Source organism: Zosterops lateralis (genome assembly GCF_965231275.1).
Source record: "Zosterops lateralis genome assembly, chromosome: 29".
Classification (NCBI taxonomy): Eukaryota; Metazoa; Chordata; class Aves; order Passeriformes; family Zosteropidae; genus Zosterops; species Zosterops lateralis.
Window position 1 is genome coordinate 874787 of NC_139789.1, and position 26150 is coordinate 900936.

A 26150-nucleotide genomic window follows, 5' to 3' on the forward strand; every position below is an offset into this window, starting at 1 on the left:
TAAATTCACAACCTGTTTAATTGCCAGTTCAATTGCTTTACATGAAAAAGTTACAGCGTGCTCCATGTTTGTTTTCCATCACATGACACCTGGGATACAACGATGCCACAGACTGTCACCCAGTTATGGGAGGACTCTGTGCCTGAGCCAGTGCCCAAAGGTCACACACACTGACACATTACCTCAACTCTGCCCTTTTCCCTCTTGAGCAGCAGGTGACAGTGACAGTATCACCCTGAGACACTTACACACACCCACCTTCACATGGCTACAACTGGGAGCAGGACGGAGAAGGTGGCTGTACTGGACTCTGACAGCCAGGTCAGGGTGAGCAGCCTGTTCTTGCCATGCTGTCATCAACGTGTGTGGCCATAGAACAGCCCTGGCCTAGGAATCACCAGCCTCCCCATCAAGTGCAATAAGAGAAGCCACCACCAACTAACCTGCCCCAAGGCAGACAGAAAAATGAGATGTAGACACAAGATGTAGTTTGGGAAAGTCCTTGGCAAGAGGGGACAATGGTGGGGGACAGAGCAATGAGGAGCTAACCCTGCTCTGCAGTGGGGACTACTGGGCAGTGGCTACAGTGCCCACCTGCACTGCCACTCCACAGCATTGCCACTCCCCCCAGCAGCTTCTGGGACTCCTTGAGGAAGTTCCCGCATCACAGGGTGAGTGGCAAATCCACTCCTGTGGGGAGCCTCAGGGCACTGGGGAGCCCAATCATCACACTCTCTGCACTCCAGCTGGGTGCCTGGCTCCCTCCTGCTCCAGAATGGGCTGAGATGTCATATGTGGCCCCACCCCAAGCATCTATGCCTTTCCCAGAGGGGAAAGCAGTGTGTCCTGGGGATTCGCACAGTTATTTAGCAGGAGGCAATGCACAACAGGAAAATCCACAGCACAGTCACAAGCCTCTCCAGGTGATGACACCAACAACAGAACACCTCTTGCTTCAGGTGACCCTTTGCTTCAAACCCATTCCCCAGCTTATTGATCCAACTAAATTTATCACCTCCTGGGTGCCTTGGGGTGCTCCCAACCAGTGGTGATGTGGAACAGTGCCCACAAGTGGAACAAACAACACAAGACGGGCCTGGGGGTGACTTCAAACCATGCCTCATGTCCCACGGCCAGAGCTACACTACAGCAGTTGTCCCCAATCAGTGTTTCAGAAACTCCATGGAAATTCGATTTTGGTGTCAGTGAGAATGTGAGATGACAAAGTGGCCTGTGGGCCTGGGAGACTTGGAGCTACTAGGGGGCTCCCAGCACACCAGCTCCTCACCAGTGACTCCCAGTATGTGCAACACAGGCGCAGCACCACCAGCCTGATCCAGGCACTGGTGTGACGGCACATGTGGTCAAGGCTGTACTGGCCTTCTCACACCTTGTCTCACCAGAAGGATACTGGTGGTACTGGGGACAACCATATTCTTACCATCTGGTTTTAGGGAAAGAAGGGAGAAAAGACAAAACAACAAAGAAAAAAAAGAGAAAGCATTACCTATGCAATCTACAGAGAGGACAAGTCTATATACACAGCCAGGGAATTCCACATGGGAACAGGAAGCAACGCTGGGAGAGAGCACGTGGCAGGCAGGGCCTGGGTAGGGCAGGCACAGGTCAGATGGAACAGGCTGTGCAGCCTCACAGCTTCTCTTAAATTAAAAGCACAACACACACACACAGAGCATTTGTGTTACACCTCATGGGCTCAAACACCAGCCAGAACTCTCATCCCACACAACCTAAAAACCCTAAACCACACACCAAATTTAAACAGCAGGGCCCAGTCTGGGACTTGGAGATAACAAAAAAGCAACACTGCAGCCCTGCTTCAGGAGAACCCCTCTTCCAGCCAGAAGAGGCCCTGCTCGGTCCAAAAATTTGATCTTCAGGATCAGTTTTTGTTCTCAAACACATCCCAACTGCTTTTGGCCTCAGGGAGACTCCAGAGCAAGGCACCCACCTGGTGGCACCAAAGGAAGCTCCACATGTACAGGTGGTTGAGTGGGTTTCTATTTTCATAAAGTTCTTGCTTCTCCTCTCTGGTAACTCCCAGGATCAGCCCAAAATATGAAACAGCAACTGCAGAACTTCCCGAACCTGCTCCCTTAGATGTGAAACTTTTTCAAGTCTCCTCCAAGGTTTAGAGCCCCACAGTGTATTTGTTTGGAGGCAGCTGTCAAGCATGCCAAAATAATCAAGCTGTCTTATGGAATGATCATGTCAACTACTACAGTACCTGCCTGGGGGGAAAAATAAAGAAAAAAAAGGAAAATAGTAGGCAGTTCTCCAGTTTCTTCGTGGAATGGGGATTCCAGGCTATGAACAAAGCCCTTAGATGCCCAGCCTGGAGCTGTGCCCCTCACACCAGTTGTACCAGACCAGTCTGGCTGGCTCCTGCCCTCAGAAATGTCACTCTAGGACAGAGAGCAGCACGTCAAACCCCTTCCCACAGCAGCAAAGATATGCTCCTCTCTCGCAGGAGGCACATCATGGCAGTGGGGATGGCCTTGGTCCAGTCTCAATGGTCCATGTCACACGAGTCCTCCCCAGTACCATCCTGACAGCTGGAGGATGCTGGGTTAACATTTCTCTTGCACCCATTTCCCTTTATGAAGGATGAATCCAATAACCTTTGGCAGTTCCCTTCCCTCCCCACCCCATCCCAAATACTGCCCAGCCCTGTGGGTCACAAGCACATATTTAATGAGCTGGGTCCTCCTCCAGTCCCACAGCTCATCCTCCCCTTGGCTGGGCTCCAAGGGTCCATGCACGCCGAGGGAGTGGTCTGATCCTGGAATGTCAGGCTGTAGGTTCCTGGGACACAGAGAGGGGGTTTATCGTATCCTGGTGAAGAGGTTGAGCACAGATACAGACTCCTGACAAGAGAAGACAAAAGCAGAGGGTAAATATCTGTTACTCCATGTGCTTCTAGATTGGTTTGTTTTTAATCTGGTATCTCTAGCTCAGGGCATGATCCCAGTTCACAAACCAAAGTCCAACACCATAAATATACCCATGGGTTTCTTCCAGATGGTTACAAGTGTGAAGCTGGCCAGAGTGCCATTCCCAGAGCTCTGCAGGCAGCTGTACCTCAGAGATGACAAGAAGTGGGGGACCTCCAGAACTATGCCAGCTCATCCCAGTCCCCTCCTCCAAATCCCACTATCAGGCACCCAAAAAAGCTCTCAGAACATCAGGCACAATCTGCTTTTGGTGATGACGAGTTGTCACTGGCAGAATCCATGATCCCATTTTCATCCAAACCTGCATTTTAAGCAGTTTTGTAAAGAGGCAGGGGATAATCATGGAATCACAGAATGGTTTGGGCTTCAAGGGACCTTAAAGTTCATCTCCTTCCACCCCCTGCCACTACACGAGGTTGCTCCAAGCCCTGGCCAGCCTGGCCTTGGACGCTTCCGTGGTTCTAAGGGCAGCCACAGCTCTCTGGGCACCCTGTGCCAGGGCCTTCCCACCTTAACAGGGAAGAATCCCTTCCCAATATCCCATCTAGCCCTGTCCTCTGGCAGTGAGAAGCCATTTCGCCTTGTCCTGTCCCTCCAGGCTCCAGTCCAAAGACTCTCTCCAGTTCTCCTGGAGCCCCTTTAGGCACTAGAAGGGACTGTAAGGTCTCCCTGGAGCTTTCTCATCCCCAGCTGGATACCTCCAGCTCTCAGCTTGGTTGAGGCCCCTGAAATGCTGCTCTGCTCAGCAGCCCTGGACCAGCCTGGAGAGGGATCTTGTGTCACATCTGTCTCAGGCACACAGGGTCACCTTTTACTTCAATCTCAGCAAAGCTGAATCCTTCACTGCCCCAGCCCTTGATCTGCAGGAAGGGATTAGAGAGGAGGCAGCAGAGCAGAGCCAACATGGCCCAAGTTCCCCCAGGCAGCTGTCCCCATGCCTGGCATTACCTTTGTTGAGCGAGTTTTACTGAAGACGTTCCAGAAGCGCAAGGTTTCGTCTCCAGCTCCTGTGACAATGGCCTCCCCATCAGGGGACATCGCCTAAAGACAGAACAACAACCTTTAGCACCTGTCACATTTTTGAGGCTGAAAACAAGTCTCTGTTGGAATGCAGGAGAGATTTAAATGTCCTTCCTACTCAGCAGTGAGAAGCCAGCTACCTCTGCTTCCAGGTGCCTCATGCAGCCTCAGGTGCAATTTGGGCACTTGCACCTTATGGTGCAGCTATGGAACACATGGAGGGAGTGTTGTGGAAACAATACTTGTGTTAAGAAATCCAAGCCATGTGTAACTGAGGTTGTTCCTCCCGGGATTATCAACATGCCTGAAGGCAGGAAGATGATATGACTGGATTTTCTGGCTGTATTGGTTGCTTACATTGGGATCTACCTCCCAAAACATTATCAGTGTTTGTCAGTTCTGTCATGAAATGCTGATACCCTCATGTAACAGTAAAAGCAGATATGAGATGGATCAGGATTACCCACAACAAATGTTTAATTCCCTGGGCAACAGTCATCAGTGGTGTGAAAGTCTTCTGGGAGCAAGGAAAGAAGCTTCTGTTTCATAAAATTACAGAATCCCTGAACATTTTGGATTGGAAGGGACCTTAAAGCTCATCTCCTTCCACTCTGTTCCACTACCCCAGGTTGCTCCAAGGCCTGGCCAACCTGGCCTTGGACATTTCCAGGGACACAAGGGCAGTCACAGCTGCTGTGGGCAACTGGTGCCAGGGCCTCCCGACCCTCACAGGAAGAATTTCTTCCCTATTTCCCATCTAACGCTGTTCTGTGGGAGTCTGAAGCCATTCCCCCTTGTCCTGCTATTCCAGATCCTTTTCCAAAGTTCCTCTACATCTCTCCTGGAGCTTCTTTAGGCACTGGAAGGTCTCCCTGGAGCCTTCTTTTCTCCAGGCTTAGAAGAGTTTTCTTAGAAGAAAACTCAGATGTTTCCTCAGGAGAGTTTGGTAGGCTTTGCTGTCATTAAGAAAGCCTCACATTTACACGGCAGCAAATCAAAGTGTCCCTTGCAGGCACATAAACATGACAGAGTTTTTCACTGCTCATGGGGAGTGTTCACATTCTCATCCAGGCAGCTTATGGTGCCACTGGCACTGCTGCTTTGAGTCCCATCTGAGCACACCTATAGCCACGTGAGCAGCTACAGAGCCATGGCCATCACTCACCAGATACAGGACTCGGTAAGAGTGCCCTGTGAGCTTTGCTACTTGAGTTAATGAGGGGTATTTCCAGACGAGGATCTGGTTCTGGGAGTATCCGTGGGTGCTCACCTGAAAGGGGAGAGGGGAACATGCATCACAGAATCATGGAATTGTTAAGTCTGGAAAAGACTTCCAAGATCATCAAATCTAACACTCTACAGACTACACCACTGCCCTGGGCAGCTTGTTCTAATGCCTGACCACCACAAAGAAATTTTCCCAATATCCAATCTAAACCTCCCCTGGTGCAACTTGAGGCAATTTCTTCTTGTGCTGTAGCTTGTTACCTGGAAGAAGAGCCTGAGTTTCACTTGGCTCCATCCTCCTGTCAGAGGGAGAATAGGTCCCCCCTGAGCCTCCTTCTTTCCAGGCTGGAGCCCCTCAGCTGCTCCTGAATAGACTTATGCTCCAGCCCCTTCTCCAGCTTTGTTCCTTTCTCCAGACACACACCAGTCCCTCACTGTCTTTCTTGTTGTGAAGGGCCCAAAACCTGAGGTGCCTCAGCAGTGCCCAGAACAGAGGGGTGGTCACTTCCCTAGTCCTGCTGGCAACACCCTTGCTGGTACAAGCCAGGATGCCCTTGGCCTCCTTGCCTGCTTGGACACACCAGGCTCATGCTCAGCCATGCTTCCCCAGTACAAGACAGCTTGGCAGCAGCTGCACAAGGAAGGACTCACCAGCTCATTGGCATGCTTGGACCAGGCCAGGTTGCACACCTGGGACCCAGTGTCGATGCACTGTAGGGGCTGCCCTGTGAGCGTGTTCCAGAAGCGGATGCAGCGGTCGGCTGTGCCCCCACCTGAGGCCAGGAGCCCGTGCTGGTGTGGGGACCAGGCGATGGCTTTAACTGCTGCCAGGTGCTCTGTGTATTGTTGGACGGGACTCAGGCTGGAGTGATTCCAGACAAGGAGCTGGCAGAGAGAAAAGACATGATCAAAACTGTGCCTCAGTCATGTGTCCACTACAGCCAGAAGCCACAATGAGACTGAAGAGGGCAGCTGGGCAACAAGCTGATTTCCTACAGCTCTGCCCAGACGTGCACAGCTCCACTCTGCATTTCAGAGAGTCATGGAATGGTTTGGGTTGGTTAAAGCTCATTCAGTTTAAATCCCTGTCACGGGCAGGGACACCTTTTACTGAACCAGGTTGCTCTTAGCCCAATCTGACCTAGCCTTGAACACTTCCAGGGATGGGGTAGTCACAATTACCCTGGCACTACAATGAACTGAGGAGCTGTCCTACCCCCAGGCCACATGGCAGGAAAAGGTCCTAAGGTAAGGGAATAAATCTAAAGAAACGGCATCACTAAAGGGGGCCTCAGACCCTTGTGTTGCCTTTCTGGCTGTATCATTCCAGAGCACATCTAGAAATCTGCTCACTTCATTAGGAGTTTTTCTCAGCAGGAGGAAATCAGTCCAAGCATGCTGTCACACAGGCACTGGGCACATTCACCACCTAGCAACCCACTCCGGAAGGCTTGGAACAATGCTTTTTTGCAACAGATGCTTCTCCCACATGGTGCTCAGTGAGGTGCAAGCCTCATTACAGGTATGAGAACTCACAGAGCTTTACCTCAGGTTCCTGCTGCACAAAAACATTACTGCAACAAATCTGACCATAAACTAACCAAACAAAGCCAGGAAGGGCAGCTTAGCAGTGGCTTTGTTGAACTCAACCCTCTGAGCCAAGCTAGAGATTTAATTAGCCAAATACAGAAGCAATACTAAATCTGCCTTTTTCATTTTATTAGGAAGACAGAGTAGAAGCTTAGCATGATTTATATTTGGTCATAGTCCAACAACCAAACCAAAGGTCTTTTTCAGAGAGGCCAAACATCCTTAAAGAATCACTGAACCACTAAGGTTGTCGAAGACTTTTAAGATCAAGTCCAACCTTTGACCCAATCCCACCGTGCCCAATAAATGATATTGCAAAGTGCCCTATCCACTTGTTTTTTGAACACTTCCAGGAACGGCAACTCCTGCACTGCCCTGGGCAGTCTGTTCCTATGCTTAACCACTCTTTCAGCGAATTTTTTTTTTCCCTAATCACAGAGTCATACAATGGCTTGAGTTGGAGGGGACCTCAAATCCCATCTAGTTTCATCCACTGCTATGGGCAGGGACACTTTCCACTAGACCAGGTTGCTACAAATCCTGTCCCACCTGGCCTTGAACACCTCTAGCAATATAACATCCAACCTGAACCGCCCCTGGTGCAACTTGACAACATTTCCCCTTGCCCTAGAAAGAAAGGGGGTCTAAGATTTCCTGTGACCCCTTGAAAGGAATGTACCTTATTATCATTCCCTCCAGAGGCCAGGAGCTGGTGGTCCGTGGACCATTTGAGCCCACAGACCTCTTGCCTGTGTCCCTGCAGCCGCCGCTCAGACTGCAGGGGTGGGGTGCGGATGTCCCGCTGCAGGATCATCCTGTCCCGGCTCCCGGAGGAGAGCTGGTCTGCGTTCCATGCCAAGGCACCTGCAACAGGGGCAGAGCTTCAGAGGGTGCTGTAGGAGTCATGCAATCACAGAATCACCGAGGCTGCAAAAGACATCTAAGGTCATCAAGTCCAATGGTCAACTCGGTGGCACCACATTCACCACCAAACCATGTCCTCAAGTGCAACATCCACACATCTTTTAAACACTTCTCAGGCATGGTGACTCCACCACTGCCCTAGGCAACCTGTTCCAATTATTTATAACTCTTTCTGTGAAGAAGTTTTCCCAATAGCCAATCAAACCTCCTCTAGCATAGCTTAAGGGCATGTCCTCTCATCCTGCCCCTTGCTCCCTGGGAGAAAAAGCCAACTCCCACCTGGCTGCATCTTCCTGTCAGAGAGCTGTAGAGAGCCAGAGGGTCCCCCTGAGCCTCTTCTTCTCCAGGCTGAGCACCCCCAGCTCCCTCAGTTGCTTCTGGTCCTTCAGCCCCTTCTCCAGCTCTGTTCCTTTCTCTGGACATGCTCCAGTCCCTCAATGTCATTCTTGTTGTGAGAGAGCTAAAACTGACTCCAGGATTTGAGGTGGGACCTCAGCAGTGCTCAGCACAGAGGGATGGTCTCTGCTCTGGTCCTGCTGGCCACATTGTCAAGCTCAAACCTTCCAGTCCTGCAGCAGCTGGTAAGCAAAATGCAGTCATCACAGCTGCCAGGGTTTGAAATAAAACCAAAACAACCCTAACCAAACCTCAAACCACTCCCTACCAGACCTCCCTTACATCTACTCTCTGGTGTCCTAATCAGGGCACAAACAGAGGTTCCCCTGAACAGACTGACTGCAGGTATTACCAACCCCACTTCGCAGTGCAGTAAAGCACAGAAATGGATCTTGGAATGTGCATGGATTTTCCAAATCTCACCCCAGAGTTTAAATTCACAACATCTCTGAGAGAAAAAAACAGCCCCCTAAAAAAGAGAACTGGAAATCTCAGTGTGAAACTGCCAGGGGGGCTGAAATCAGTTGTAGAGATGTTGTAACCAAACCCAAAAAGCCTCAATCAAGGAGGAAACACCTGCTGCAACACCCAACCACCATCACACCCAGATCAGAACACCAGAGTTATGAGATGATAATATTTTGAACCTGTTCAAGACACAGCAGGGGATAAATATCAATCCTAGTACTCTGAGTTCTCTATTTCCAGCAGATCCCTGGCTAACAAAGTTCAATCAGGAAGGAGAGACCCCTGAGAATCCTCTGCTTCCCCATTCCTTACCAACTCTGGCTGTGTGTCCCTCCAGCATGGAGAGCTTCTTTCCTGCAGCTGCATCCCAGATCTGTACAAAGCCCTTGTGAGTACCAACAGCCACCAAGTTTCCCTGGACAAATAGACAGCCAGGATCAGTACAGCAAGGAAGAAAGACAGAAAATAGAGCAGAAAACTGAAAACTTTTTTACAGCCAGGAAACTGAAAGCTGAGGAAAAGACTTGACATAAATCCCACGAGATGGAAAGCATCCAGAGTTCTTCCATCTTACATGTTTTTCCCCACTGAGAGGCCCAGGCAGCCTGTCTGGAATATATTTATTGTAACATTTTATTGTCAAGAGCTGAAGAAGCGAACTGGCTCCTTCTCCCTCCCACTCCTCTTAGTAATGCCTCGAGAACCTCAAGATACAAGAGGCTGCTCTCTTTCCCCTCTCTTTTAACAGAGAGGGGAACAACTCAGGGAGTTAACTGCAACTATGACACCAGTGACTAAGCGACCCACGTCTCAGCTGTCCTTGCTGACAGTGTCATACTGACCCGCTCTGACCAGCCCACGGATGTCACAGAATCACCTTCCACAGAGAGGTCACACAGCCGGGTTACCTTCAAAGAGAAGAATGGGGTAAGAAACGTGATTTTGTCACACAGCACTACTGGCTGTCTCACCAACCAGTGCTGTGTCTGGGATAGAGTGCTGACAAGTGCTGAAGCCTTCACACAGCACATTCCACAGTGCTGGAAGACTGGAAAAGCCCTACATCAACGGGCAAGTCAATCTTTGGACACTCGTGACCATTTACCTGACTTGTACAAGCACTCCACAGGTAAACACAAGTCCCAAGGCCAACACTGAGGACGTTAAGAGAGGACCAGTCCACCAGGTTCAGGTAGAAGTCGTCCTGCAGCTCTGGAGCATCCAGCACTTTGAAAGGTATCTTGGAGATTTTCCGAGTTGGTTTTCGAGGTGATCTTAGCAGCTTCTGACTGTTTACAAAAACAGATAAAAAAACAACTAAGGAATCTGCAAATCACAGCAGATGGGAGGCACAGGTGTAGCCACTTTACAGACACTTTCCAAAGCGCTCTGAAGTTTCTATAGAAATACGGAGACAAAAAGGCTGCACAACCCTTCTTCAGCAGCAAGAGTGGAAGGAATTAGGTTCTGCTTCTACAAAGGAACTATGAAGCAGAAAGGTAAACTGATTATTATTGAGAGCTGACCAAGACATTACAAGCACATAGGCAGGTTGGGCCTGAAGAAATTCTTAGAATTCAACTTTTTTATTTATTATCTCTCCAGATTTCCAAACCCAATTCAAACTGCAATTTTAGACTTTAGACAGAAGTCCTAGAGAATCTCACCGAACCCTCTGTCCTAGCCCTTCCCTTCTTTTAGTTTGCTGAGGATCAGTGTTACCTTTTGTTGCTGACAGGAGACAGGGAATAAGGTGAGATCTCATTGCCATCATCCGGGCTGGAGCGTTTTGTGCTGAGTGAGTACTGCATAAAGAAACACACCTCATGAGGACCCCAGCATGCCCAAGGCCTGGGGCATCACTCCCAACGTGCGCTGGTACCAAGCTAATTCCAACATGCAGTTTTTCCTTTCCCAGGTGCTCCAAAACCATATAAAACCCCTCAGCAACACTCAAGTCCAAAAGCCTGATTTGGCCACCCACCACACTGTCCAAGAAGCCTGGCTCCACCCAGCTTTCCTGCCAGCACAAACACAGGAAGTGCATTGCTTGCTACACACTCAGGTTCCTTTTGCAGGCCACCACATTTGTTATCAACAGCTTATTTCAGTCAAGCCCCAACACCAAGTCACTGCACGAGCAGCCTGGAAGAGCCCTGTGTTGTGTTCCTGTGACACACACACAACCTCCACATGTGTTAATGCACGTAACGAACTTACAGTGAAGAGAGATTTCTTCTCTGGGGTGGATGGCTGCAGCCTCCTGTCCTCTGTCTGAGGGTCCTGCACCTTCTCAATCCCTGCTCCCAAGAGTTCATTCTTCAGCAAGGCAGAGTAGGCAAGGCCATCTGTAAACCCAAACAGGCACTGAGCAGACAGCTCAGAGCAGCAACAGCCAGGAGTGTCAGGATCATGTATGCCTGACCTGGAGAAGTGAAGGCTCCAGGGAGAGCTCAGAGTCCCTTCCAGTGCCTAAAGGGGCTCCAGGAGAGCTGGAGAGGGACTGGGGATAAGAGTCTGGCAGGACAGGACAAGAGGGAATGGCTGGTTTCCCACTGCCACAGGAAAGCGTTAAATGGGATAAAGGGATAGAATTGTTGGCTGTGAGGGTGGGGAGACCCTGGTACAGGTTGCCCAGAGCAACTGTGGCTGCCCCCGGATCCCTGGAAGTGTCCAGGGCCAGGCTAGACAGGGCTTGGAGCAGCCGGGGCTAGTGGAAGGTGTCCCTGCCCATGGCAGGGGGCGGAAGGTGATGGGTTTTAAGGTCCCTTCCACCTCAAACCAGTCTGGGATTCTGTAATTTGTACTCTCACAGAGTCTCTTTATAAGCCTGAGGCCTCCATTTAGAATCAAGATTAGTAACAAGTTTCCCCTCCTTCCACTCCATCAGGAAAGTGCTTACATGACACAATAAATCAAAGGATAGAGACAGCCTCTTGCATCCAGACACTCATCAAAAGCAGTGACCTGGTAATCACTCATTATGTGGGCATATCCCAAAACATCAGCATGAGTTTTGGCGTAAGCATGAAAGTGCCTGTGTGGCCTTAACTTCCCCAGCAATTTGCATTAAGAGCTCTGGACATTGCCAAGCAGTAGAAGGGTGGTCTCACCTTTGCCAGTGTCTGATGTAGCATCCTTTGCTTTTCTGTTTTGGCTTGGTGATTTTTCATTTTCCTGAAATGGAGAAACATGCCATCACCACGTAGAAACCTCAGGGTATATGGTGAAATAGCAAATGCAGGGAGCATAGGGTTTGATGACACACACTCAGTAGAACTCTTCTGGGGCAGCAGAAGCACACAGTGCAGAAGATAAGCAGAGCAATCATGCGAGCCAAAACAAAAGGTACCATTTCCTCAGTTCCAAGGCTGAGCTGTAGGAGAAGGGAGCAAAACTTACATTTATTCTGTGGAAGTTGATGCTCCAGTTGGCCCCAGCTCTTGAGGGAATGAATCTGTCACCATGCTTACTAGGAGAAGACATTGGAGAATTGGAAGGAGTCAAGGTTCTTCTCATCTCTGCTACCTGAATTAAAGAATAAAAGACATTGAACTTACTCTTTTGGTTGGTTTGTTAACCCTCAATTTTCTACGTTAATGTGTAGTTCCTGAGATTATGTAGTAAAAAGGTATTACTGAACTCCACAAAAACATCTTCACCCCTTTTTGCAATCTGAACTGAGGTTATATATTCAAAAGCTCTCTTAAAGTCAAGCTATTTGAGTATTCATAGAACACCTGAGGAACTCATACCTGCTCATAACCCAGCAAAAGACTGTGGTTTGCTTTGAGGAGGTCCCAGGTCTTCAAAAGCTCAAGGAAAACAGTCACAAGTGAGACAGACAACAACATAACAGTGAACCTGAGCCCATCTGTACTCACACAAGGCATTGTGTTCTCATTCTGTATGTTGATTTGCCGTAGGAGACGTCTCTCGTAGTCCTGATCCATGGTGGGAAGCTGGCTGGAGAGATCAGCAGGCTCAGGAATTTATGTTTGTGAAGTCCAAGCAGTAACTAGTGGGCTGCAACAGACAGGAGGAAAAGAACAACAAAACGTTACACTCCTCCATGCTGAAACAGCCTCTTCAAAGTCTCTGAAGCCTGTTCTTTGAACTTGAGACCACTTTTCCTATCCAGAGCATTGGTACCAAACTTGTGTGACACTGAAGAATGCAGACAGTTGGTATTCTGTGTCTGACAGGACCTCAGCCAGTCCCCATCACACCTGGAGCACAGACGGCCCCTGGGCCCTGCAGCAGCAGAGTTTGGCAATCCTTCAGGACATGGGCATAAAAAAACCAGGCACCAGCAGCCTGTCCTGTCTAGGCACTGGCACCAGTTGCATGTAGAGGTGTGGCTGCCCCATTCATGAAAGTGTTTGAGGCCAGATTGGTCCTGGTGTACTGAAGGTGTCCTTGCCCATGGCAGGGGGTGGAATGAGATGGGCTTTAAAGTAATTTCTGACCCAAACCGTTGCGAGATTCTGCGATCCCACTACAGTTTGTACCACTGCTCAGGTCAGGGGCACAGGAGCAGTGCTGAAGGTGGGTTATAGCCATGTCAGAAGTCCTGCAGACTTTTAACACCACCCACTGGAGAAACATACTAGGGATCTAGTAGTCCCAGTGAATATTCCATGTCTGATGCCTGTGCTATCCCAAACACTCCTCCTGGTTGGCACAAAGCTTGCTCACTCATATAGCTATACAGTCTATAAGCAAAGTTAACATCATTTAAGCACATATTTTAAGCATATATTTTAGGACAGGGCTGCTTCATAGCTGAGATTTGCCTGATAAATTAACACGTGCATCAATAAAAAATATATTAGCTGAGATTTGTGTGAAAATACACAGTAACAGTCCTTGCCAGGCCCCAAGGGCAGAGAGCAGCACCCCCAGAGTCCAACCTTCCCCATCATACACCTTGTGCACCTCGCCTATGGCTGACAAGGGCACAAAAACACCAGCGCCAGAGGAGACATCAAGTTGGTCTTTCAACCCAAGATAAACATGTCCAAAGGCAAAGGTGCAATTAACACATAAGCAAATCCCCACAACACACAGTCATCTGGAGGCTGTGCAGAACAGAAAAGGATCTTCGTTCCTGTTATTGCATAAACATTTATGGCACCTGGCCAGAGTCCCAGATGCACAAATGGAGTTGCCTCGAGATACAAACCTGTGGTAAAATCCAGGAGGCAACTGCACACAAAGGCTGTGCTGGGAGGAGGCTGCCCAGGGAGCAGCTGCACAGTGCCACACTCAGGGACAGCCCTGCACTGCCTCCTACTTCCTCCTGAAAAGAGGCTGCCTCCAGGAACCACTGACCTGCCAGGCTTTTATAGTCAAAAACTTGGGTCAAGTTACCAAGCTACAAGGGGTCCAGCAGGACACGCTGCAATTCAGTAAGCTGTGATGAAGTTTTACAATATTCTGTGAAATAAACTTGAAAACAAGGCAAAGTACACAGACTCTGCATTGCAGAGCTGATGGCTTTGCACTTCAGAAAGTTACAGGAAATGGGGTGACAACAAGGTAGCGACCACTGGGGTTTCGCAAGGCTCCATCTTAGGGCCAGTTCTCTTAAAAGCCTTTGTAAGTGATTTGAGGGCAGGACTGGAAGGTCCTAAGTGGGTTTGCTGAGGCCACTCACTTGGGAGGAAGTGCTGACATTCTCAAGGACAGAGAGGCCCCACAGAGAGATCCTGACAAATGTGAGGATTGAGAAATCCCTAACCATGTGATAAGTGACAAGGGCAGGTGTCAGATCCTGTCCTGGGATGGGGCAGCCCTGGATGCAGAGACAGACTGGGAATGAGAGGCTGGAGAGCAGCACCATGGGAAGGGACCTGGGGCTCCTGGTGAATGGCAAGTTGGATCTGAGTCACTGCTGTGTTCTGACAGCCCAAAGGGCCACCAGGCCCAGGGAAGGATTGTCCCACTCTGCTCTGTAGTGGGGCAGCCTCACCTCCAGTGCTGGGGCACTTGGGGCACAAGATCAGAAGGATCCAAAGATGTTGGAGAGTGTCCAAAGGAAGGACACGGAGTTGGGGAAGGCTCTGAAGAGAGACTGAGGGCACTTGGCTCATTCAGCTGGAGCAGAGGAGACTGAGGGGAGGCTCCTCGGGGGCTGCAGCTCCTCCCAAGGGGAGGCGGAGGGGCAGGGGCTGAGCTCTGCTCTGGGACAGGGACAGGAGCCCAGGAAGGACTGGAGCTGTGTCAGGGCTTGGGATGGAGCTCAGGGAAAGGTTCTTCCCCCCGAGGCTGCTGGGGCACTGCCCAGGCTCCCCAGGGAATGGTCCCAGCCCCAAGGCTTCCAGAGCTCCAGGAGCATTTGGACAATGCTCTCAGGGATGCTCAGGGTGGGATTGTTGGGGTGTCTGTGTAGGAAAAAGGGTTGGACTGATGATCCTTGTGGGTCCCCTCCCACAGGGGAGATCCTCTGGTTCTTGGAGCTATGCCATTTTTCAGTACAAAAACTTGGATTCCTCACAAATACTGAAATGCTTTCCTACCTTAACATTAAGCATGACAACACTTTTACAGCAGAATCCCTGAAATAGAAAGTGCCAAGCTGGTTCTGATCACACCTGCTAACCTTTACCACCTCCTCCCCCAAACTTTTCTCTTTTTTAATTTAACACATTATTCCCATATGTTCTTTCAGCAGCAAAACTGGAGAAAGCTCCCAAATTTAACAGAGATCAGCTTCCACCAAATGAAGCAGAGTCAGAGACTACATAATTGCAGAGAAAAGTTAGAAAAGTCTGTGATACTATTAATAAAGGAGATTTAAAAGAATAAAAATAAATTAGTGCATGCCATAGCAAACATGCTCCCTCGTTCTGAAGTTTACTTACCACTGCCCTCACAGACCCACAAGCTACCAAATGTGTGTCTGAAACTAAACAGTTCAACAAAATGTCCCCTCCCCCTTTTTCTTTTTTTGGGTTGTTGTTGTTTTAACACCATGAGTAAGAGAGCTCAGCCTGCAGAACCCACACAAGGAGCGTGATCAGCCAGGGAACACCACACATTTGAAGTGTCCTCCCAAAATGGCTCAGCACAACAGTCGTGAGAGATCCAGATCCAGTTACACAGCAAAGAGACATTTTAAATTCTGCATCTGAAACACATTTGACTATCAAGCGTCTCAGCTATCTGCCCAAATTTCACCAACAACTTTCACTCAGAAACACAGCACAGATTGTTGAACAGAGAGACTGAAGAGGCAGAACACAGTAATGAACTTTCAGCACCTGACTAGTGACATGTTTTCACCCTAAAACCCCCGGCACTAACACAGGCCCAGGGACCAAGCAGTAACTCTGGTTTGTGGTATGCTCTTGTCTCTAAATTTGTCCGTGGGAATGGAGTGGAAATGAGTCTATTTCCCCCAAAGCAAGTAAAAAATACTTTGCCAGAAGGACTTGGGGGTGCTGGTGACAGCAGCTGAACATGAACTGGTGTGTGCCCAGGTGGGCAAGAAGGCCAATGGTACATGGCTTTTATCAGCCACAGCGTGGCCAGCATGAACAGGGCAGTGACCATCCCCGTGCGCTGGGCACTGCTAAGGCGCCACCTTGAATCCTGGCAACAGTTCTGAGCCTCTCACAAGAGGGCTGGAGCATGTCTGGAGAAGAGAATGGAGCTGAGGGGAAGCTCAGCCTGGAGAGAAAAAGAGGCTCAGGGGAGACATTCTCACTCTCCATGACCCCCTGACAAGAGAGTGCAGCTGGGTGGGGGTTGGGTTTTGCTCCCAGGCAACAAAGGACAGGACAAGAGGAAACAGCCTCAAGCTGCACTAGGGGAGGTTTAGGTGGGACATAAGGAGGAATTTCTTCATGGAAAGCATGATCCAACACTGTGTCCTGGGTTGCAGTGTAGGATGTACACAAAGTATTTATTCTATCACCATCTTCATGAACTGTTGAAACCAGGTGGGCTAGTGTTTTCCCAAGCCCCTGCCTCTTCTGCTAATGGCCTTTGGGGTGTCTTCTGCTAATGGCCCATCAACACCTGGCCCATGAGTCACAGGTAACTCCCTCCAGGGGTTATCTCTGTTTAATGGGCCATCTAGGACCCACCTCACAACTCCTCATCCTATTGTGAGATGCTCTGCCCAGGGGGAGGAGCCAAGCATTCTCACCTGGATATAAGCTGGTATGTGGGACAGTGTAAGTGGCACTTACCCACTGGATTTCCAGAGGAGCAGGGCTACCAGACCTTTCTACAGGATCATTGCTTCAGGAAGAGCACCTCACCTGGACTGCTTCCACGATCCTGCTCAGGTTGTATTCTGACTCTGTCAGTGGTCCTTTGTGTTATTGCATTTATTTTATTTTATTTTTACCTTTTTTCTTATTAAATTATATCTCTGACTTGGAGCCTCTCACTCGTTTTGCTTTCAAACCACAACACACTGGCACAAGCTGCCCAGGGCAGTGGTGGATTCCCCATCCCTGCAGGGATTTAACAGCTATGTGGATGTGGCACTTAGGGACATAGCTTAGTGATGGCCTTGGGCAGTGCTGGGGGAATGGTTTGACTTGATGTTAGAGGGCTTTTCCAGACTGAATGATTCTGTGATTCTATGCTATGTAGGCTTCAAGTTCCCTTTGAGTTGAAGAAATAAAAGATCTTGAGGAGCTACATGTGTTACATATTCTTCAGACACTATTTTGTCACTAATTATGCAGTTTATGCTTGAAGAAGAAAGGTGGGTTTTTGGGGAAGAGTTTGGATTCCTTGAGAAGAATTTGTATTCTGACTTTATGTTCTTCATGCATCTTCTGTCCTGTCTCTGAATTGGCTGGATTCTCTCACAGCTCATTCCCCTCAGAACAACACTTACAGGCAGAGTTATGGTGGTGAACAAGTGCCTTTTGTTCTTTTTATTGACCCAACCTTCATGTATTCAAACACAGAAGTGCTTTTTCTTGGTATGGATGCGTTTTTAATAATCCAGCATGCAGAATGCCAGGCCTGGCAGGGAAACAAGGGCAGTAATTTTGCAAAATGATTTCTGTGGTTTGAGGCAAGCCATACTGTAGGGGGCATCGGTGGACAGCAGGGAGAAGGAACTCTGCAGACCTGAGATATTCTAGAAACAAGTGGTTTTATTGCAAGGGTCATGGTTAAAAAGGGCCTGCTTTCAGCCACCAGCTTTGCCTGAAGCAAAGCCCCAAAGAGAAGGAGAGAGAAAGTGGGTAAGAGGTAAGGGAGGTAAAAGAGCTAAGAGAGTTAAGGGGAGTAAGAGAGGTAAGAAGAGTGCAGGGGTCAAAGAGGTAAGAGAACGTGAGGACCTTATTGTAACACATTATATCTCCTTTTGTGTTGAATATTCTAATTTACAGTGACCAACCGGCACAAGATACAAAACCTACAAACTTTGCATGCAGCCTATGAGAACTACTATATTACCATATCACCCTATATTCTAAACTCTGAAGACTACTTTTCTTATCTACTTTTTCCCTGATACTTTGGCAGGGTGGAGAGGGGCTATACCATTGGGTCCTTTTGTTTTCTATCGTTCAACTCATCTCCAGCTAATCACCGTCTTCCTGCCTGCCATGATCACATCTCAAAGCTGGCCTTAATTTCTATTTCACTCACAGGTTTAAAATCTCCAGTATTTCTTACCAGGCAATCATACCCGCAAGCCTTTCCTGTCCCATCTTTCCCAACATCATACCTGTCTGGATTCTCCAGCACACACTGAAGGAGGAATAAGAGATACAGGTCGGTTCTGTCAATTCAGACATGCTCTGCTCAAGTGGTTCAAGAGCTGGATGATTCCTGACCCTTTTTTATTCCAGAAATTGTTCACGTACCTTCTCTTCTGGAAGGTATTTGGGTGGGTAATCGTTTAACACGAGAGGTGCTGACAACAGTGAAATACTTGGAATACCAAAGAAAGACACGATGTAGATGTAAATGTAAAGCTGAATATATTTCCTAATTTACACGGGGCCAAATGGGAGTAAAGGATGCCTGAGTAACCTAAGTACCATTAATGTTATGTTGATGCTTTATTTCGAAGCATTTCAAGCCTGAAAAAGATTGCCTGGAGCTTTTCTTACTAGTAAGTTCTCCAAATTTATAGTCAGCAAAAGAACCTACCCACACCCAGACATGCTGCCTGCTCTTTGGGCTCTAAATGGCACCAGCCTCAAGGTAAAAATACGTCACTATTCAGGCGTTGAATATTTCCAAGCTCTTTGCAATAGCCCCATTATTTGCTAAGGGGAAAAGTACTTACATACATAAGTACTTAGTCCTCCGAGTCATGACCAGTAGGGTTTGAAATCAAACCTAGATGTCCTGCTTCCCCAAATCCAAAGTTTTCATCTTCTTTTTATTTAACTAAACCCAATCACAACACTGGCAAATCAATAAGGCAAAGCCCTCAGCTTGCAGAAGAAGTGGCAGTTCCTCTACGCCTAGCAGCTGCAGTGTCCAGCCCTTCCTCATGCCAGATCCAGGTACTGACCAAGTCACACAAAAACCTAACTCAGCCCCAAATGGCTGATGTTTTTGGCTGGTTTAGTAAGCACCACCTCCTCCTCAACCTGGAGTACTGCAAGAGTATTATAAGTTAGAGATTCTTTTAGAGGTTCTTGAACAAGTTGTAAGGGAAAAGAGGAAAAAAAACCCACAACACCAACAACAAAAAAAAGCTAAACCATACCTTTTGGCTGTGTAATAGTCAAGACTATCAGGAATGCATTCAGAATGCCAAGGCTTCACAGGGCAGCCAGTGGGAACAAGCAAGATACTCTGTGCTTGGACAAGCCCAAGCAGAACTTGCCTACATTTAACCAGCCAAGGAGCATTACGCCAACCAAGCAAACCTTTTCAGGAACTGGCCTCCTTTCAAACCAGGAATAGCACAAAAAGTTAGAGTTGTGTGTTTTACCAATGTTTACCTTTTTAAAGCTATAAGGATATAATTTGCTACCCAGCAATTTACTAGGGTACAGTCTGAGAAGCATTTATAAAATGAGCCATTTACCCCTATGCAACAGGAGCAGTTAAAGCTTTATTTCTGAAAAATAAACTGAAAAAACTTTGCTGCCTTGCCTTCATCAGAGAAGCATGTTCACAGCTTTGTAAGACAGAGATCACACTAATGACAACAAAAAAAATTATTCCAGTGTTATGGTGTCAGATGGGATCTTCGCCATTTAGTACTCACACTCCTGAAGATTACTCCACCAAAATCCAAGACACTGGACCATGGCAAGAGCCATCACACCACAGCAGTATACTTCAGAGCATAAGATGTAAGTGACTGCTCTTCACTGAAGGTCCTGCAAAATTCCATGTTCTTCTGCCTTTCCAAAGCATCTTGCCAAGCACCTCCTGCCTTGGGCACTCAGAAACACCTTTATGCATTCACTGCCATCAGCCTTACAATGCTCCTGTTCCCAAAGTGCCAACTTTTAGTGGCCAGCGATACACACAAACTGAACTCCAGTTTCATTTGAAGGCAGAGTGGTTCAAGAGCAGAGCCAAAACACTGACTGCAACTCCTGCCTGCACTCAACTGTCCAATCTGGAACAGGAGTACAGAAGCTGGAGATATAAGTGAAATGCACAGTGACCTGTACCTCCCCTCACTTCCCATGGCAGAAAACATCTCTCCTTCCTCACAGGCAGAAAATGTCCCCCTTTCCTCACAGGCAGAGGACTAACATGCAACCCAGATTAGAGGTGACAAACATTTGACGTTCCGTACCTCCACCTGGACTCACAGACAAGCTTCACATCCCCCTATGACAATTTCAGAAGCTCAGGTAAAGCTTCACATCCGCCATCCCAAAGTGATGCACAATCCTACCACAATGACAGAGAAACTCCAACCAGCAAACCACAAAAATTTAGGGCACTCTGATGACCGAGGCTGCAGGAAGCCTGAGGGAGCCAAGGACATAAGGCTCATGACACAAAGCTCTGTTTGTAGCCTGGACTATCACGAGCCAGCAGAAACTCAGGGTTGTAAGACCTTCAGGAAACAGCAAAATCTCTGTCTTCAGAAGGGCCTTTACCAAAGATAAACACTGTCACCACTAATCACAGAATCCCAGAATGGGTTGGGATTGAAAGGCACCTTAAAGCTCATCTTGTTTCACCCCCTGCCATGAGCAAGGACACCTTCCACTACACCAGGATGCTCCAAGCCCTGGCCAACCTGACTTTGGAAACTTCCAGGGATCCAGGGGCAGCCACAGCTGCTCTGGGCATCCTGTGCCAGGGCTGCCCACTCTCACAGGGAAGAATTTCTTCCTAATGTCTAATAAATCTTCTCAGTACACCATTACAAGCCCAAAATGTTTTCACCAGGATTTTTATTTACACAATGGTTGCTCTTAAATGCACGTGCTCCTCAAAGAGGACACTCCAGAAAGCCCACATCACTCTTGTTGCCTCACACAGATGATGCTTAGGTATCACCATTGCTTTCAGCATAAATGTTTTTCCTAAATCCCTTTTTATCCATAACTAAAGGAAAAAAATGGAAGATGACAGTCAAGCCTGTACTCCAAAGACCAGGCTATTTTCAACCGTTAACTGAAACTCAAATACAAGTGATGGGCAACTACAGAGATCAGAACCTGCAGCCACCCCACCCATGCAGTCACACAGCAGCCAGGTCCCTTGCTTAGGGGTTCCAAATTTGCCTCAGTCAGTTTTTACTAAGTCAGGAGAATTGTAGGGTTGTTATTTTACCTTCATAGACAATGTTTTCATTCAATACACATCCCACTGCAGCATACCATTGTCTCTTGGCAGTGCAGAGCTTATCCAAGCAGACATGACAACCATGCACTCAGTGGGGGATTTCTTAGAAAATCACCACTATTAAATCCCTTTTTTATTGTTTGCAGGTGCAGATTATTTCACCATGATGCTCCATAAATAAGAGGGACACACTTGTTCCCAGGGAATACAAAATACAGCATGAAGTCCTCAGCAGCACAGGAAGCCTTGCACTGGGAACCAAAGCACAACTCATGGGGTCACTTTGATGGTACCTCCTGTCCACGGGCCAAAAGGCCCTTAATTAACAGGAAGTCTTCCTAAAGAGGTTCATCTGTAACAAAAGCAAAACAAACAAAAGGCAGCAGCAGGAACACTCCAGTTTCAGAGATGCAGTAACTGGCCAACACACTTTGTGAAGCAGCACCTGCACCCCTGCGCTGGGCTGGCTGTCACCTGGCTCAGGGATGCTCCAAGGGCTGGGGTGAAGAGTCAGTTCAGCTCCAGCAGGTCTTGCCTGAGAAACACCAAGTGCTGAGCAAGTTCTGCTGCTCCCATTTGCCAATGGAAGAGGTTCCCGCTGGTCCCTTGTGCTCAGGCAGAACAGCACAGAACCCCATCCCTTCTGCAGGCGCTGGGAGCTAATTCCTGCACTGGGGAAGGGGCTGGATATGATTTTCCCAAGGTGCTTCTTGGCAAGGAGGGGACATGCACTAACCTTACAATGTTTTGCTTTGAGATTTCATCTCAGTCCAGGACATAACCAGTGCCAAACACATGTGCCTCTCACGAGGCGGAGCCAAATCAAACCCCACAATTCTTCCCACACTGCCTGGCCCCTGGAACTCCCCTTGGATACAGGAGCTGAGCTCTGGGTAGTCACTGGCCTCCACAGAAGGCCAGTTACAGCCACAGCACCTCTGTTTCCCTCATCACCTGGTGGAAGTTTTCCCTACACAAACATGTTTTGTACAAGTCACTGGACAGACAGGAGAAACAAAGGTTCTGCTTTCAACCAGCATATGATGGCATCTATTTTGGTAATCACCTGGAAGATATTTACTTGTTTAATTATTCTGTGTGGAATCAAAGATTCATTTAGATTGGAAAAGCCCTCAAAGATCAAAGTCCAACTGTTCCCCCAGCACTGTCAAGGCCACCACTAACCATGCCCCAGGTGCCAGATCTACATGTCTGTTAAATCCCTGCAGGGATGGAGACTCCACCACTGCCCTGCTTCCCAGTGTTACATGGAATCACAGGGTGGGCCAGCTTGGAAGGACCACAGTGGTCATCTGGTCCCATTCCCCTGCTTAAGCAGGGTCATCCCAGAACACATGGCACAGGATTGTGTCCAGACACTTCTGGAAGATCTCCAGTAAGGGAGACTACACACCTTCCCTGGGCAGCCTGTTCCAATGCTCAGTCACTGCACAGTGAAGTTTTTCCTCATGTTCAGGTGGAATTTCCTGAGGATCAGTTCCTGCCCCTTCCTCTTGTCCCATTGCTGAGCCCCATGGAGCAGAGCCTGGTCTCTGCTCTGAGCCCTTCCTACAGACATTGAGAGAGGATGAGGGCTGAGGTCCCCTCTCAGCTGTGTCTCCTCTCAAGGCTGAACAGACACAGCTTGCTGAGCATTTCCTGAAGACAGAGATGTTCCAGTCCCTTTAGCACTTCCGCAGCATCCAATGGACCCACTCCAGAAGCTCCATGTTCCTCCTGGCCAGAACTGGACACAGCACTCCAGATTTGCCTCACCAGGTCCAAGCAGACGAGCAGGATCACCTCCCTCAACTTGCTGGCTATGCTCTTCCTAATGCACACCAGGATCTCACAGGCCCCTTGGGCCCCAGGACACATGGCTGGTAAAGAACAGTTCTGTTGTTCACCAGGACACCCAGGACCCTCTGCAGCTGCTGTCCAGCAGGTCAGCCCCCAGCCTGGACTGGGGTTATCCCACCCCAGGTAGAGGATCCTACACTTGCCCTTGCTGAAATTCTGACAGTTCTTTCCTGCCCACCTCTCCAGCCTGTTGAGCCCCTTCTGCAGGGCTGCGTGGCCCTGGGGGGGGATTGGCCATTGCTCCTCCCCTGTGTCAGCAGTTGAGAAGGCACCAATCCCTTCATCCAGTGATGGATGAGTTAAATAACACTGGGCACAGGATTGAACCCGGTGGGCTAATAAAAAGGAAGTGGGATGGACAGAGTTAAGTCCTTGGATCTTAGGGACACAGGGTCCTTAGAAGTTTTTTTATAAGTTTTTACATGTTGGTTACTCTAGACTCAAAGAGGACTGACTTAGGAGCAGAAAAAATGAGCAGAAGAAAGGGCTACAGTCTGCATTTTATAACAACTTACAGAATCTTCTGGGCTTTTTGCTTGTTTCTGTTTAGTAGTTTATATTCTCTGAGCACATTTTTCATATAGCTACTGACTTTAACAACATTCAGTTTCCCTTCAAAAAATCCACAGAAGATGGTTGTTCAATTATCTTGTACTTCCAAGTGTGTAAAAACAGCTAAAAGCACCAGCTTTATCGATACATACTCTGGCTAACAGTAAAGGAGAAGTCAGTGCACTATAAGCAAAGATTAAAAATTCACCAGCAGCCCTATTCTCAGAGCTTTACTGAAAGGTCAGGCATCCAAACCTCTGCTTCATCATAACACCTAAGGTACTGAAGATGCAATGGTGCCCCTGGACAAACTACAAAAGTAAAGCGTGGAATTTACAAAATATGACTGCCTCAGTCAACAGCCCCAGAAAACTCTGCTTCTGTATTAACCGTAATAATCAAAAAACCAAAATCAAACTAATACAAGATCATAGAATCCCACAACTGTTTGGGCTTGAAGGCACCTTAAAGTTCATGTCCTTCCACCTCCTGCCATGGCAGGGACACCTTACACTATCCCAGGTTGCTCCAAGCCCTGTCCAGCCTGGCCTTGGACACTTCCAGGGATCCAAGGACAGCCACAGCTGCTCTGAGCAACCTAGGATGGGGCCTCCTCATCCTCACAGGTAACAACTCCCTCCCAATATCCCATCTAACCCTGCCTTCTGTAAGTAGGAAGCCATTCCTTCTTCTCCTGTCCCTCCAGGCTCTTGTACATAGTCTCTCCATCTTTTTTGTTGGATCCTTCAGATTCCAGAAGGCTGCAACGAGGTTTTGTTGCTTACAGCAGAACTGCTCTTTGAAGAACCTTCAGCACGAAATACTGGGGAGTCATCATTAAATACATGCAGGAAGAATCAGCACCTAACAAGAAAATGGGCACAAAGCCTTCGGGAGCTATAAATCAAGAGAAAACAATCCTCCATGCCACAAATCCAACACCACCTTCCCGAGGTGACTCCAGTGTGACCTGAGAAAACTCCCTGCCCCATCAGAACCTTCTGACCGCCTGGAAGACCTTCAGCTCAGGCTGATCCTGTGTACAAATCCCACGTACAAAATGTCAACAACAGGTTAAAAACACCGTGATAAAACGCAAAACGATAACGAGCTCACTCAGATCCCAGATCCATCGGGTGGACAGGCACATCCACCGGTGCTGTATGTAAACAATAGACTGCTGGCCAAAGTTTCTGCTGTTGCTTGACAGATCCCTTTAGGAATAAGATCCACATCACTAAAATCTCTGTTACCGTTTACGTTATCAACTTGATCAAGAACCAAGAGCTGATCCAGGCTTCGCTCTTTGCGTCTTTCCCCAGCGGGCCAGGGCACACGGACCGAGCGAAGGGGTTACACCGCGAGCTTCCAGCTGCTTTGCACAGCTCCGGCCCGAGTGCAGGTGCGGGATGCCCGTTATCAAACACGTGAGCGTTGGGGCTCACCGGCCGCGCCGTGACGGGGCTCAGCCCGCCTGGGCCCATCCTGCCAGGCCTGAAAAGACACCGCAACGGGCGAGGAGGGGGAGGCAGGGCTGCTCGGTGACCGTCTACCGAGGAAGAGAGGGAGGGAGAAAAGGACTAAAGGAGGCAAAGCACCCCCAGCCCTGCCCGGCCCGGCCTGGCCTGGCCCACAGGCCCGTGCCCCCGAGGGACAGTGCGGGGCCCAAGCCTGCCGCAAGCCCCCCCCGCCTCGCCGTGTCGTGCCATGCCATACTCCGCACCGTGCCGCGGGCGCTGCCTCGGCCGTACCTGCTCCGGTGCCGGTGCCGCCACCAGCCGGCCCGGCCCGGCCCGGCCCAGCTCCGCCTCCCTCCGTCAGCACCCGTCGGCCCTGCCGCTCCACAACATGGCGGCCTCCCCCGCCCCCGCGCGGGGCACGACGGGAACGCACTCCGCCCGCCGCTTCGAACACACACAGGAAGCGGCCGCGCGCGGCGCCATGGCAACGGCCCCGTGACGTCACATCCGGGACATGACATCATCGCGGGGGCTCCGGGGTCTGTGTCCCTCCTGGGAGGGCACCGAGCCGGGGACTGCTGGGTTTCTGAGAAGCCCCTTGAGTCCTTAAGGAGGTTCTTGGGTCCTCAAGAGGGCTCTTTTGGTCCATGGGGGGAATTATTGGGTCCTTCCAGGATTCTTTTAGTCCCCGGGGGGCGAGGGTGCATGTGTTTTTAAATCCTTAAAGGAATTATCTTAGTCCTTGAGGGGTTCTTAGGAGGGCGTCTTGATTCCTGGAAGAGACTCATCATGTCATAAAGGGGCTCCCTGAGTCCTTAAAGGAGTCCTTGGGTGTTTGAGGGCCTCCTTAGTGGGAGTTTCTTGGTGCCTGAAGGGGTTCTTTTGTCCTTGGGGAAGGTTCTTGGGTCCTTAAGGGTCCTTGGGG

The 26150-nt window shown here is 49.1% G+C and overlaps 1 protein-coding gene across 1 annotated transcript; it reads right to left on the reverse strand.

Moving 5' to 3' along the window:
• Nucleotides 1–25675, reverse strand: FZR1 (fizzy and cell division cycle 20 related 1). Its single transcript, XM_083880020.1, has 14 exons — nt 25517–25675; nt 12485–12626; nt 12003–12128; nt 11714–11777; nt 10821–10948; nt 10323–10405; nt 9706–9889; nt 9443–9508; nt 8913–9015; nt 7492–7676; nt 5874–6107; nt 5161–5265; nt 3924–4016; nt 1–2888 (listed from the first exon to the last, which is right to left on the reverse strand). The coding sequence occupies exons 2-14, from the start codon at nt 12551–12553 to the stop codon at nt 2847–2849; spliced, it is 1482 nt and encodes a 493-aa protein (XP_083736146.1). The 5' UTR covers nt 12554–12626; nt 25517–25675; the 3' UTR covers nt 1–2846.
• Nucleotides 25676–26150: the final 475 nt, after the last annotated feature.

Excerpts from the sequence above, each read along its gene's own strand:
- FZR1 (XM_083880020.1), bottom strand. The coding sequence starts at position 12,553 with ATGGATCAGGACTACGAGAGACGTCTCCTACGGCAAATCAACATACAG. Across the intron at positions 9,509-9,705 it reads GGAGTGCTTGTACAAGTCAG|GTAACCCGGCTGTGTGACCT; the intron begins GTAAATGGTCAC and ends TTCTCTTTGAAG. Across the intron at positions 6,108-7,491 it reads CTGGAGGGAATGATAATAAG|CTCCTTGTCTGGAATCACTC; the intron begins GTACATTCCTTT and ends TCTCTCTGCCAG.